This window comes from Capra hircus (genome assembly GCF_001704415.2).
Source record: "Capra hircus breed San Clemente chromosome X unlocalized genomic scaffold, ASM170441v1, whole genome shotgun sequence".
In the NCBI taxonomy this organism is placed as follows: Eukaryota; Metazoa; Chordata; class Mammalia; order Artiodactyla; family Bovidae; genus Capra; species Capra hircus.
This window is the reverse complement of record NW_017189517.1, coordinates 37,991,351-38,006,113: the sequence shown is the minus strand read 5'-3', so window position 1 is coordinate 38,006,113 and position 14,763 is coordinate 37,991,351. Positions and strand designations below refer to the sequence as shown.

Sequence of the window (14,763 nt, the reverse complement as noted above, 5' to 3'; positions counted from 1 at the left end):
AGCGCAGCCCAGAAGAACAGTGAGGCCGTTGAAGGCCGTTGGTCGAATTTATAGGCCCGGCTTTCCCTGACGTCACAGACACTGTCCATCTCTGATTGGATGCAAGGCAGGGAGGCCTGTTACTATGGCAGCCCATGTCCCGTGACACTGGACGTCCCACCTCCCAACTCCTGCCCTGCCCCTCCCCCATGTTTAACCCCCAGTCAGCCCATCTCCCCTGGTGGCTCTGATGGTAAAGTGTCTGTCTACAATGCGGGATACCTGGGTTTGATCCTTGGGTCAGGAAGATCCCATGGAGTTGGAAATGGCAACCCACTCCAATACCGTTGCCTAGAAAATCCCATGGACGGAGGAGCCTGGTGTCCATGGGGTCGCAAAGAGTCGGACACGACTGAGCAACTTCACTTTCACTTTCAGCCAAACTCAATGAAAGTCACCTAATTTGGAAAATGAAATAATCAGTTAAAGTTTCCTGAGAGAGTATGACAGACTTCCATAGCTCCAGCTCTTTCAGGCATCAGAGTGACTCAGGTCACTTGGTGGACATTTTACTCCAACACAGAATCTTCTCGTGGTTGACCTACAGTGGCATGAGCAGAATGTCCTGGCTTCCTCAGCAGAGTGCTCCTGAAAATCATAGGAATGAAATGAACAGCAATTATCTCCAGAATTTATCAAAACCAGTGATCAGTATGAGGAGAACAACAAAAGCCCATTCTCCAAATACAGAACACAAACAGAAATAGGAATCCTTACACATACACACTAAAAATATGCAACATTTTGCAAATTATAAGTTGTTGTCTTAAACGTTATTAGGTCCCCCAAATACCACACATACTGGAATTGAGTAATGATTTATAGTGGTTATTTCTCAAAAAATGATCACTCTTATTGCTGAAAAGCCACTAGGGTGAGAGAAAATGAATAAAAAAAGAGAGAAATAAAACACCTAGAAATAAACGTACCGAAAAAGAAAGTGAAGAACTAAAAAGCCTCTTGATGAAAGTGAAAGAGGAGAGCCGAAAAGTTGGCTTAAGTCCAACATTCATAAAATGATGATCATGGCATCCGATCCCATCACTTCATGGGAAACAGATGGGGAAACAGTAGAAACAGTGTCAGAATTTATTTGTGGGGGGTGGGGGGGGCCAAATCACTGCAGATGGTGATTGCAGCCATGAAATTAAAAGATGCTTACTCTTTGGAAGGAAAGTTATGACCAACCTAGATAGCATATTCAAAAGCAGAGACATTACTTTGCCAACAAAGGTCTGTCTAGTCAAGGCTATGGTTTTTCCAGTAGTCATGTATGGATGTAAGAGGTGGACTGTGAAGAAGGCTGAGCACTGAAGAATTGATGCGTTTGAACTGTGGTGTTGGAGAAGACTCTTGAGAGTCCCTTGGACTGCAAGGAGATCCAACCAGTCCATTCTAAAGGAGATCAGCCCTGGGATTTCTTTGGAAGGAATGATGCTAAAGCTGAAACTCCAGTACTTTGGCCACCTCATGTGAAGAGTTGACTCACGGGAAAAGACTCTGATGCTGGGCGGGATTGGGGGCAGGAGGAGAGGGGGACCACAGAGGATGAGATGGCTGGATGGCATCACTGACTCGATGGACGTGAGTCTGAGTGAACTCCGGGAGTTGGTGATGGACAGGGAGGCCTGGCATGCTGCGATTCATGGGGTCACAAAGAGTCGGACACGACTGAACGACTGAACTGAGAGCTCCTGTACAAAGTGCTAGTGATTAGGTCAATCAAACACATTCATTTATTGTCTCATACTTGTGGAGGCTCTAAATCCAAATCAAAGTTTCATCTGAGTTGGATCTTATGCAAGGTGTGAATGCATTAGGGGCCTCCACTCCTGGCCACTTTCCTTGGCTTGTAAATAGCTGAAATCTCCCTATACCTCCCCACATGTTCTTCCCTATATGTATGTATCTATGTCTGATTTTCCCTTTTCCAGTTCAGTTCAGTTCATTTCAGTTGCTCAGTCATGTCCGACTCTTTGTGACCCCATGAAATGCAGCACGCCAGGCCTCCCTGTCCATCACCAACTCCCGGAGTCCATCCAAACACATGTCAATTGTGTCGGTGATGCCATCCAACCATCTCATCCTCTGTCGTCCCCTTCTCCTCCCGCCCTTAATCTTTCCCAACACCAGGGGCTTTTACAAAGACTTAGCTCTCCGTATCAGGTGGCCAGAATACTGGAGTTTCAGCTTTAGCATCATTCCTTCCAAAGAAATCCCAGGGCTGATCTCCTTCAGAATGGACTGGTTGGATCGTTTTGCAGTCCAAGGGACTCTCAAGAGTCTTCTCCATCACCACAGTTCAAAACCATCAATTCTATGGTGCTCAGCTTTCTTTATAGTCCAACTCTCACATCCATACATGACCACTGGAAAAACCATAGCCTTGACTAGACGGACCTTTGTTGGCAAAGTAATGTCTCTGCATTGGAATATACTATCTAGGTTGGTCATAACTTTCATTCCAAGGAGCAAGCGTCTTTTAATTTCATTGCTTCAGTCACCATCTGCAGTGATTTTGGAGCCCAGAAAGGTAAAGACAGCCACTGTTTCCACTGTTTCCCCATCTATTTGCCATGAAGTGATGGGACTGGATGCCATGATGTTAGTTTTCTGAATGTTGAGCTTTAAGCCAACATTTTCACTCTCCTCTTTCACTTTCATCAAGAGACTTTCCCTTTTTATATGGATATAGCTCATTTGGATTAAGACCTATTCTAATGAACATTTTAACTTGATTACTTGGTAAATACTCTGTCTCCAAATATGATCACATATGAGTATGAGTGTTTATGGCACAGATACATTAAGTTTAGAGGCACAAAATCAACCCATAAGAGATGTGCATTTTGAACTAATTGTGGGTATATCTCCTGCCTCTTCCATCTTATTAAGAGAACACTGATAACCACTTTTGAGAAACAAAGTGGTCCCACCACAGTCATTTTCACAATTCTGTGAATGTTCAGTAATTTCATTTCAGTATTTTATTTCTTCTTCCCTCTGTGAGGGAGAAAATCGTCTGTCATTCTCAGTTGGTACAAAGTATTCTTTACACCTACACTTGTAATTATTTCCCATTGTGTAGGAGCCTGTAAAGTACACCACTCTAAGCCAAACACTGAGATAAAATCCTGATAATCCATGAAATCAAACTTTTCCTGAGCCCTTCAGGAAAGGGACATGGCTCTACAGGAAAGAAAAAACAGAAGATTTTCTTTAAACTGGGAGAACCTCATAAGATAAAGAAAAATAATTGAGGTCCTCATTTCACGCCAGTCAGAATGGCTGCTATCCAAAAGTCTACAAGCAATAAATGCTGGAGAGGGTGTGGAGAAAACGGAACCCTCTTACACTGTTGGCGGGAATGCAAACTAGTACAGCCACTATGGAGAACAGTGTGGAGATTCCTTAAAAAAACTGGAAATAGAACTTCCATATGACCCAGCAATCCCACTGCTGGGATACACACCAACGAAGCCAGAATTGAAAGAGACACATGTACCCCAGTGTTCATCGCAGCACTGTTTACAATAGCCAGGACATGGAAACAACCTAGATGTCCATTGACAGATGAACGGATAAGAAAGCTGTGGTACATATACAGAATTACCCATTGAAAAGAATGCATTTGAATCAGTTCTAATGAGGTGAATGAAACTGCAACCTATTATACAGAGTGAATTAAGTCAGAATGAAAAATACCAATGCAGTATACTAACGCATATATATGGAATTTAGAAAGATGGTAATGATGACCCTATATGTGAGACAGCAAAAGAGACACAGATGTATGGAACAGTCTTCTGTGGGAGAAGGCGAGGGTGGGATGATTTGAGAGACTACCATTGAAACATGTATATTATCATATGTGAAACAGATCACCAGTCCAGGTTCGATGCATGAGACAGGGTGCTCAGGGCTGGTGCAGTGCGATGACCCAGAGGGATGTGGCGGGGAGGGAGGTGGGAGGGGGGTTCAGGATGAGGAACACATGTAAACCCATGGCTGATTCATGTCAATGTATGGCAAAAACCACTACAATATTGTCAAGTAATTAGCCTCCAATTAAATAAACTTTTTTAAAGTAAAATAAATATATTAATTAAAAAAAACCATAATGAATTTATAAGGACTGAAATGAAATAGTAACGTCTCTCTTCACATAAAGGGGGAAATCAGAAACTTTTATAAAGTGAATAAAATTATTCACTATTGAAATAGTTGAGGAAATTACATGAGTGGTGTGACTTTATTTTCCCTAAGTGCTCACCAATGTTCTCTGTATTATTATTATTATTATATGAGTATGTACACACCATTACTTATTATCAAGCATCCATTTTAGAAAGCAGAGAATTGTCTTATATACTATTAATTTTGAAGCAATGTTATATAAATTGTACAAGGGACCATGAAAAACAGAGGGAGCTACAAAAATCTTACACTTACTAGCACATCAGCAGAAACATTCGTAGATATATAAGAAATCATAAATAATCGCTCCCTTAATGCACTAAGTTCTGAAGTAATTTATAAGGCATCCATCGATAAATAACTTGTGATTATCAAAAATTCAATATTTTCCAAATTGCACAGGGATTTGGATACCTTTATTCATCAAAAAATTCTATATAAGTAAGACTTTCCCTCAATACTCTACATTTATATGTTTGAAGAATTAAAAAATTGTAACTATACCACCTAGTAAATATCATACCAGCATTTATCTGTGAAAAAAAAAAATTGGTTTCAATACAATGGAAAATTCAACAGCTATGCCCACCTAAACTCAAAATTCTTGCCTTCTACGGGTTGAATTCCTATCCCTAATACATCTGTTCAGTTCAGTTCAGTCGTTCAGTCATGTCCAACTCTTTGCGACCCCAAGAATCACAGCACGCCAGGCCTCCCTGTCCATCACCCACTCCCAGAGTTCACTCAGACTCGCATCCATCGAGTCAGTGATGCCATCCAGCCATCTCATCCTCTATCGTCCCCTTCTCCTCCTGCTCCCAATCGCTTCCAGCATCAGAGTCTTTTCCAATGAGTCAACTCTTCACATGAGGTGGCCAAAGTACTGGAGTTTCAGCTTCAGCATCATTCCCTCCAAAGAAATCCCAGGGCTGATCTCCTTCAGAATGGACTGGTTGGATCTCCAGGGACCCTCAAGAGTCTTCTCCAATACCACAGTTCAAAAGCATCAATTCTTCAGCGCTCAGCTTACTTCACAGTCCAACTCTCACATCCATACATGACCACTGGAAAAACCATAGCCTTGACTAGACGGACATTTGTTGGCAAAGTAATGTCTCTAGTTTTGAATATGCTCTCTAGGTTGGTCATAACTTTTCTTCCAAGGGGTAAGTGTCTTTTAATTTCATGGCTGAAGTCACCATCTGCAGTAATTTTGGAGCCCAGAAAAATTAAGTCTGATACTGTTTCCACTGTTTCCCCATCTATTTCCCATGAAGTGATGGGACTTGATGCCATGATCCTTGTTTTCTGAATGTTGAGCTTTAAGCTAATTTTTTCACTCTGCACTTTCACTTTCATCAAGAGGCTTTTTAGCTCCTCTTCACTTTCTGCCATAAGGGTGGTGCCATCTGCATATCTGAGGTTATTGATATTTCTCCTGGGGAAATTAAATAAATACTCTTGTTTAGGCTTCAGAAACAGCACAATAGGCCTCTGACTTTGCTTCTGACCAACCTGGACACTGCCCTGACTACTGCTGTGGCTGTCAGCCACATCTACTGTGAGTGTGGAAGAGAAACACAATTGATAGATAGGAAGTGGATCTTGCAGTTTGTTAAGTGCCTGGAGGAGGTCTGGCCAACCATTCCAGGATTTAGCAACTTTCCAAGATTTGCAGAACAAAGCAAACAGCATTGGAAAAAATTAACGTCATACTACAGCTGCAGTTTTGCTTACAGATTGAAAATGATAATCAGTTTGTGGCCTGGGATTATAAGCAGGGAACCCGGAACTGCAATCTTTGAAGTCTCACCCACGGAGTGGACGGGCTACCTGGAACCTTTTCCCAATTGGGGCTCCAGATATGCTGTGTCACGTGACTTCCCAGAGCTGTTTAAGTCTGAATGCTGTTCGAAATCCAGATTGGTGATGTATCCTCTGCTCTATTTCTCTCTCTTTTTTAAATGTTATTATATTGCAAGCAAGTTAGATAATTCTCTAATAACACTTGTATTGCTTATTTGTATATAATGAGTAGCTCATTTTGTTAACAAATCCTTTGAATCTGCGATGAAAGTGAAAACTTTCGACAAAACAACTATGGTAAAGGAACTCCTAAGAAATGTTTGTCACTTCTGGTAGTCCGAGGAGATGTATTTTCTTAGTCCATTTCTTAGGTTTCTTGACCTCCATTTAATTCTTTTATTCTTTTTATGAAGTATTTTGTAGTATTTCTTTCGTCTATTTTCTAGATCATATATTCTCTCTCCATTTCTATCTCAGCTGTTTAAACTTTCTTTACCCTTCTGTTATGATGTTCAGTACTAGAAAGCTTATTTGTCTTCTGATAATTAGCTATTTATTACTCATGTCTTATGTATCTTATCATCTATTTAAATATGTTAGGTATATTTCTTGTACTTCGTATCTGATCATTAGTCTTTACAGGTTTCCATGTTGGTTTATAGTTTATGCTGATGCTGTCATTTTGGAGGGGGAAGTTGTATTTGCTCAGGAGGGGGGGCATTAATTGTAGGAATAGTTGTAGAAGCCTCAATTAGGGTTAAGCTTCTCTAGATGCAGTTAGATTTGCATTTGCCATATGTTTGCAAACAGAAATTACTTGGGCCATGCTGATAGTATTAATTAGAATACCAAAGCTACATCAGGGCACTCTTTTGGTTACAAATGCTTTATCAACATTTTATTCCTCATCCATAGCTAAAGACAAAAATTAGAATTTTCTTTGGTCCTTCCTTTCTTATGAGAAAGAAAGTCCAGTTTTTCACTATGGGTATAGTCAATTAATCAGTTAGAATTATGTGTGTGTGTCAGCTGTCTATTGATTTGAGCCACTTTTCAAGCACATTTGAGTATTTTAAATACTCTTTAACATAACTTTGTATATTACAATTTATAATGGGAACATTTAACATTTTTTTAACTTAATTCCCAAATGTGAAATGTAAATATCTGTTAAAAATATGAACCATCCTAAGACCACTCAGTGATAATCACCTGATAACTAAGTTACACTGCAAAGTTCCAGGCAACCTTCACACACATACCTGGTGCTGAAAGGGGCCTGTTTTCTTGTGGGGAGGTCTAGCAGGACAGAATGATCCTTTCCATGGTAGCTCTATGTCCTCAAACAGCAAGGCAGAAGGACATTCCTTCTTAAACCTTAGGCTGGTAAATGGCCTAATACAATTTCCACCAGTTTTATTCATTGCTCAAAATAATCAAAAGCTTCATCAGCTCAAGAGGAGGGGGAAACAGACAAGACTTCTTATTGGAAGGAGTACTCAGGGACAAGCAATATTCCTGAATCTAATAGCCACTGAAATCAAAGTCAAGCTTCTTGCGATATTTTTGTGTGCCATACACAGGGTAAGGCTATAGAAATAAGTGTTTTGTTCACTATACTATGGTGATTTCTTTGGATTGGCTTACTTTTTACTGACTAATAGGAGGTGGACACCTATTATTTAGTGGAATCTTATACTGCATGCCACAGCTTTCACACCAAAGTGGACTGAAATTTCTAACCATTATAGACATCGTATCCATTTATATAGACAAAGAAACACCAAGGTAGACAGCAAGGAGAATGTAAGTACAGATTTCTTGGTGAAAGGAACACAGACAGACCTGGCCTGAATAACTAACTTTTCTGATTCAGGAATACAGAGTTTTCTCATATACCTCATGGCCCTCTTCTTTTTGGGTCCTCTAATATCTGACATTTATTTGTAATTCGCCTCCTCGATTGTGAAAAGTGCATATCCACAGAGTCATAAATGGGGCAGTTTTAAGGAAAAAAATTAGGGAGAGGGAAAAGCATAAAAAACTGCCCTTGTATGATGTTGGAGTCTGGTTAAGGGAAACACTTCATTATATGTTTTTCACTTGAATTATTTTCCAGAGGGAGATTTGAGATCATTGGAGGTTATGCTTTTATATCGAGATATTTCCTATGAAGCAGGCTCATCAAGAGAAGCATGGTTTCTGTAATCCTCTGTTAGAATCACTCAAAGGCAAAAGCATGCATAATACTGGATCAGACACTGAAGTGAGATTCAGGAAATCACCTGGATCCTGGTGTCAGTTCTAACTCAGTAGCTGTGTGGCTCTGGGTAATGCTCTTCACCTACCAGAGTATGGTAAAGGACTCGAGTTTTCAGACAGTTATATTACACGGATATATTACATAAGCCAGTCCACTGACTTCCACAAGCACAGTAACCCTGCATATTACTCCTACTTAAAACAAATTTCCCTCAGGTGCATGACAAAATACCTGCTCAAGCATCAGCCCTACCATGCTATATGACTTCTGCTTATCTTCACTTCTCAAAGGTCGATGAATTCCACAATGCCTCTGTATAGAGGGATACTGCAGTTATTTCTGCAATATTTTGAACTGAACGAATTTCAGCTCTCGTTTATGTTTTACAGTAAATTCTATCATAGAGATGATGTTGAAAAACATTTGAACTATTTCCCTGGGGTTGAAACTTACAGTTTGTTACTTAAGCAGTAAAGCCCTTGTGCTAATTTGTGTTTGCAGTAGCCAGCACCACTAGGTCGTGATTATTCTTTAGGTGCCTGTTTTCTTCAATCACCCTGTGAAGTGAGCAGTTACGTATGCTCATTTCCCCTCTTGGTCTTCAGCAGTGAACCTCATTTCTCTCCCTCCTTCCTAGGTGGTAAGTGTCAGTCACCCATGCACTTCTGCCTTCATGGACTACATGATGCGGTTTTAAAACTGGTTTCCTAATGCCTGTATTTGATTATTGGATTCAGTAAATGTGAAACACACCTAGACCAGTAAAAATATGCTAGTGGGTTAGGTTTGCTGGCAGGAATTCTCACATAATAACAATGTATAAGATTTGACTGGAAAAACATTTGTATGTCATATGGGTAAACACTGGGATATTGAAAGCAGCAACAATGAGCACAATAGAAATGAAGTTATTCTGTGAAATAATGTCTTTTTCCTATGGGTCCATAGTTCTCTTTTCAAAAGTGCAATGGCTCTGAAATAAGCTTTTCATTTCCAAAATTATATTCAGCTTGTCTACAATCATCTCAAGGTCCCACTTAGAGATATTTTCTTGCCATTGCTTTGGTGGAAGAAGTTCCTGCTCTCCTTGGGAATCATATTCTTTTTTAAAAGTTCTCTCATGAGATTTCTCTCACAAGATGCTAAATAATATTCTTGATAATTGGACTCACATTTCCTAAATATTTAGTGCAGTGACCAAAGAGAGCCCTGGAGGTATAACAGCCCATCAGAATTCTTCTATATTGGACCAAAAGATACAGACCTTCATTGCCCATTCTTGAAAAGGCACTGTCCACTTCATACCTGTACTACTCAGGGAGGCTCTCTCTAGTATCTTGCCACAGGACCTAAATTCTTTTTCTTTATCTCATGAGGTTCTGCCACTTTAAAGAATGCCTTTTGTTTTTTCTGTCATGTAGAGCCGTGTCCTTTTCCTGAAGGGCTCAGGAAAAGTTTGATTTTGTGGATTATCAGAATTTTATGTCAATGTTTGGCTGCTGCTGCTGCTAAGTCACTTCAGTCGTGCCCGACTCTGTGCGACCCCATAGACGGCAGCCCACCAGGCTCCCCTGTCCCTGGGATTCTCCAGGCAAGAATCCTGGAGTGGATTGTCATTTCCTTCTCCAGTGCATGAAAGTGAAAAGTGAAAGTGAACCTGCTCAGTCGTGTCTGACATTTCACGACCCTGTGGACTGCAGCCTACCAGGCTCCCCCATCCATGAGATTTCCCAGGCAAGTGTACTGGAGTGGGTTGTCATTGCCTCCTCCTCTTATATCCTATCCAATACGAAATAATTGCAACTGCAGGTGTAAAGAACACTTTGTAACAATTGAAAATGACACACTATCTTCTCACTCACAGAGAGAAAAAGAAATAAAATACTAAAATGAAATTACTGAACATTCACAGAATTGTGAAAATGACTGTGGTGGGGCCACCCTTTTTCTCATAAGTGGTCACCTGTGTGCTCTCTTTTCATTTATTTATTTATTTTACTTTACAATACTGTATTGGTTTTGCCATACATCAACATGATGGAAGAGGCTGGAAATATTCCCATGTTTAGTTCAAAATACGTATCTCCTATGGGTTGAATTTGTGCTCTAAAATTAATGTATCTATGCCATAAACACTCATATTCGTATGTGATCATATTTGGAGATGAGCATTTACCAAGTAAACAAGTTCAAATATGTTCATTAGAGTAGGTCTTAATTTAAATTAGTTATACTCATATAATAAGGGAAAATCAGACATAGACACATAGGAAAGAAAATGTGGACAGGTATATGGGGATTTCAGTTATCTGCAGGCCAAGGAGAGGCCTCACACCTTGCATAAGATCAACTCAGATGAAACCTTGATTTGGACTTAGAACCTCCACAAGTATGAGACAAATGAATGTTGTTTAAGTGACCTAATCACTAGCATTTTGTACATGAGCTCTAGAATACTTGAGAAAGTGTTGAAAGTGTTACTCGCTCAGTCGTGTTTGACTCTTGGTGACTCCATGGATTGTAGCCTAGCAGGTTCCTCTGTCCATGGAATTTTCCAGTCAAGAATACTGGAGTGGGTTTCCATTTCCTACTCCAGGGAATCTTCCGGACCCAGGGATTTAACCTAGGTCTCCTGCATTGCGGTGGATTCTTTACTACCAAGCCATTTCCTAATACTGATAACATATATAAATGACCTTGATTAGTTTTATAAGACCAACTATAAAGTAGATAATTGTGCTTGTTACCCTACTGTCAGAGTAGATAAATAATCAAACCTGTTACCTGCTGTCACCAGACCTGAACACCCCAGGAAGACAGTTATTGGTTCAGTCAGGAAAACCTCATTGTAGAGTGGTTCAGTGACTGTGCCTACCAGTTTGAGTCCCTCCTTGGCTGACATGGAGTCAACATGAACTTTTTTAGCTTCTCTGACTAAATGAATGCTCTCACCATACCTATGATGTTAAGTTGCAAATCATGAAGGTTTTCCACTTCAAAAACAAGAGAATAGAATGAGAGTTGAAAAAGAATGACATTAGATCATCTGAACGAGTTAGGGTAGAAACTTGTGATTCTAGGAAGTGTGAAATGGTTTTTTTTTTTGTTTTTGTTTTTTTTTTTTTTTGCTGAATTTTCTGTTGCACTTAACTTCTATGGTGTTTCCGAGTCCTCTTTTTATGTGAATCCATAAACAACGATAATGTTGAGAAGGTTTCTGAATGGAGTATGCCTTTCCTATCAACACCATCATTCGTGGGTTGAGACCGGCAATTGTTATTTAAGCCGTGAAGCCATTTCCCTTATTTTGCCTTTACAGTGTTCCACAACATTGCAAGGTGATTGCTCACTAGGCGCTCTTATTTCCTCAATCATCAACTGAAGTGAATAATTACCAGTGTTACTCCTCCTTCCAATCTTCAACATCAAACTCTGCTTTTCCTATCTCCATCCTAGATTTCCTGTGTATCAGAGACTTTTGAGGTCCCAGTTATCCCCTCAAAACCCAAATGTGGTTATTTTCAGTGTTTTTTTCTTAATATAACTGATGTGTTCATTTAATGTCTGAATTTACAAATGTGAAAGAAACACAGCTCATTAAAATATCTAACGGAATCTTAAAATGACTTCCTACACAACATATGTATTATATTTAGGTCTTCAGTCCATTTTGAGTTTATTTTTGTATATGCTGCTAGAGAATGTTCTAATTTTACTTTATTGCATGTAGCTATCCAATTATCCAAGCACCACTTATTGAAGAGACTGTCTTCTCTCCATTTGTACATTCTTGTTTTTTTAAATTGTAGATTAATTGATCATGGACTGCAAGGATATGCAACCAGTCAATCCTAAAGGAAATCAGTCCTGAATATTCATTGGAAGGACTGATGCTGAAGCTGAAACTCCAATATTGTGTCAAATGATGTGAAGAACTGACTCCTTGGAAAGACCCTGATGCTGGGAAAGATTGAAGGAGGGAGAGAAAGGAACGACAGAGGATGAAATGGTTGGATGGCATCACCGACTTGATGGACATGAGTTTGAGTAAGCTCTGAGAGTTGGTGATGGACAGGGAAGCCTGGTGTGCTGTAGTTCATGGGGTCGCAAAGGGTCACACATGACTGGGCGACTGAACTGAACTGAGCTGACCATAAGCCCATAGGTTTATTTCTGGGCTCTCCTGTTCTAGGATCCATGTGTCCATTTTTGTGCCAGTACTACACTGATTGGATTACTGTAGTTTTCTGTTCTAGTCCAAAATCAGGGAACCCGATTCCTCCAGTTCTGGTCTTCTTGAAGATTGTTTTGGTGATTCAGGGTCTTTCATCTTTCCATACAAAATTTAAAATTGTTTGTTTCAGTTCTGTGGAAAATGCCCTGGTATTTTCATAGGAATTGCATTGAATATGTGGATTGCCTTTGATAGCATGGTTTTTTAAAGAATCTCAATTCTTCGAATCCATAAACAAGGTAGACCTTTCCCTCTGTTTTATCTTTAATGTCTTTGATCAGGGTCTTATTCTTTCTAAGTACAGGTCTTTCACCACCACCTAGGTACATTTATTCCTAGGTGTTTTATTTCTCTCTTTTTATTCTTTTTCTCTCACTCTGGTGGTTTTCTAGCAATAAGAGTAATCATTTTTTGAGAAATAACCACTATAAATCATTAATCAATTCCACATTGTGTGGTATTTGGGGGACCTAAATAATGTTTAAGAAAACAATTTAAAATTTGCAAAATGTTAAATATTTTTAGTATGTATTTCTATTTCTGTTTGTGTTCTGTATTTGGCAAATGGAATTTTGTCATTCTCTTCATAGTGATCATTGGCTTTGATAAGTTTTGGAGATAAGAGCTGGTCAACTAATTCCTATGCTTTTCAGGAGCACTCTGCTGAGGAAGTCAGGACTTTCTGCTCCTGGCACTGTAGGTCAATCAGAAGGAAAAGAATCTGTGTTGGAGTAAAATGTCCACCAAGTGACCTGAGTCATTCTGATGTCTGAAACAGCTTGAGTTATGGAGGTGAGTCAGACTTTCAGGAAGCTCTAACTGATTATTACATTTTTCAACTTAGATGACTTTGGTGACTTTTGAAACTTCTCTTGCATCAACAGTAGACATAAATCAGCTGAGGTGAATAGATGACTGGCTCTCCTTCATGGGGCAGAGTGCAAAGATTTTTCTGGTGGAAGTCACGGAAAGTTTAAAGATACCACTGAGTTTGACTGTCTGTGTGGTTAAACGTGGGGGAGGGGCAGTGGGAGTTGGGGGTGGAGCATCCAGTGTCACGTGACATGGGCTGCCATAGTAACAGGCCTCCTGCCTCGCATTTTATCCAATCAGATATGGACAGTGTTTGTGACTTCAGGGAGGGCAGCACTTATAAACTCCGCCAACTGCCTTCAATTCCCGCATGTCCTTTCTTCTGAGTAGTGGGGACTGGTGGCTCTGACATGGCTCAGCCATCCTCTGACAACTCTGAGGAAGACCTGGGCACCAATGAAGCCGGAACCTCCAAAATAGAGCCCTCTGAAATGGAGTCCTCTGAAACAGAGACCTCAGAAACGGAGCCCTCTGACACAGAGACCTCGGAAACCGAGCCCTCCGAACCAGAGCCCTATGATGCTGAGCCAAAGAAGGCGAAACAGAAGACAGCTAAGGGCTGCCGCCGCCGCCGCCGCCGCCATCTGAACAACTTTGCAAGCTTCGCCACATATTTCCCCAGGGTGCTGAGGCAAGTGCACACCGGCCTGAGTCTCTCTCACGAGGCCATGAACGTCATGGATTCGTTCGTGAAGGATATGTTTGAGCAGATCGCCGAAGAGGCCGGGAGCCTGGCCCGCTCCAACAAGCACTGCACCATCACGAGTGGGGAGATCCAGACAGCCGTGAGTCTTCTCTTGCCTGGGGAGATCGGCAAGTACGCAGTGTCCGAGGCCACCAAGTCGGTCATCAGATACAACACCCGCAGATGAACTGCCTCATGACCACTGCAACATCACAAACCAAAGACTCTTATCAGAACCACTTGAAGGGAAAAGACCTGTAGTGATAAAGAGCCACGTCCATCCACTCTGGCTTCTTTAGGTATGCCCTACTTTCCATCTTTAAAACTTTTCCATCCCAAGGAAAACATTAAAAACCTCATCAAGTGTGCTTCAATAACAGTCGGTTGCGTCATTTGTTTGATGGAAAAATCGTGTACTATTTTCTCAACGTATTGCAACTCGTTGCTTTCCTAAATGGTTATTTCTATTCGTGGTTTATCAGTCAGCGATTTTAAGGATCTTTATGGTCAAAATTCTTTCCCTAAAAGTTTCATTGGCCTTTTTCATTTTCACTCTCCCACCTATATTTAGGTTATCATCCAGGGATTTTTATATGGGATATGCTGCTGCTGCTACTGCTGCTAAATCGCTTCAGTTGTTTCCAACTCTGTGCGACCCCAGAGACA

At 40.5% G+C, this 14,763-nt stretch overlaps 1 protein-coding gene across 1 annotated transcript; it reads left to right on the top strand.

Moving 5' to 3' along the window:
* Positions 1 to 13,762: 13,762 nt before the first annotated feature.
* On the top strand, positions 13,763 to 14,284 carry LOC108634442 (late histone H2B.L4-like). Its single transcript, XM_018044106.1, has one exon. The coding sequence runs from the start codon at positions 13,763 to 13,765 to the stop codon at positions 14,282 to 14,284; it is 522 nt and encodes a 173-aa protein (XP_017899595.1).
* Positions 14,285 to 14,763: the final 479 nt, after the last annotated feature.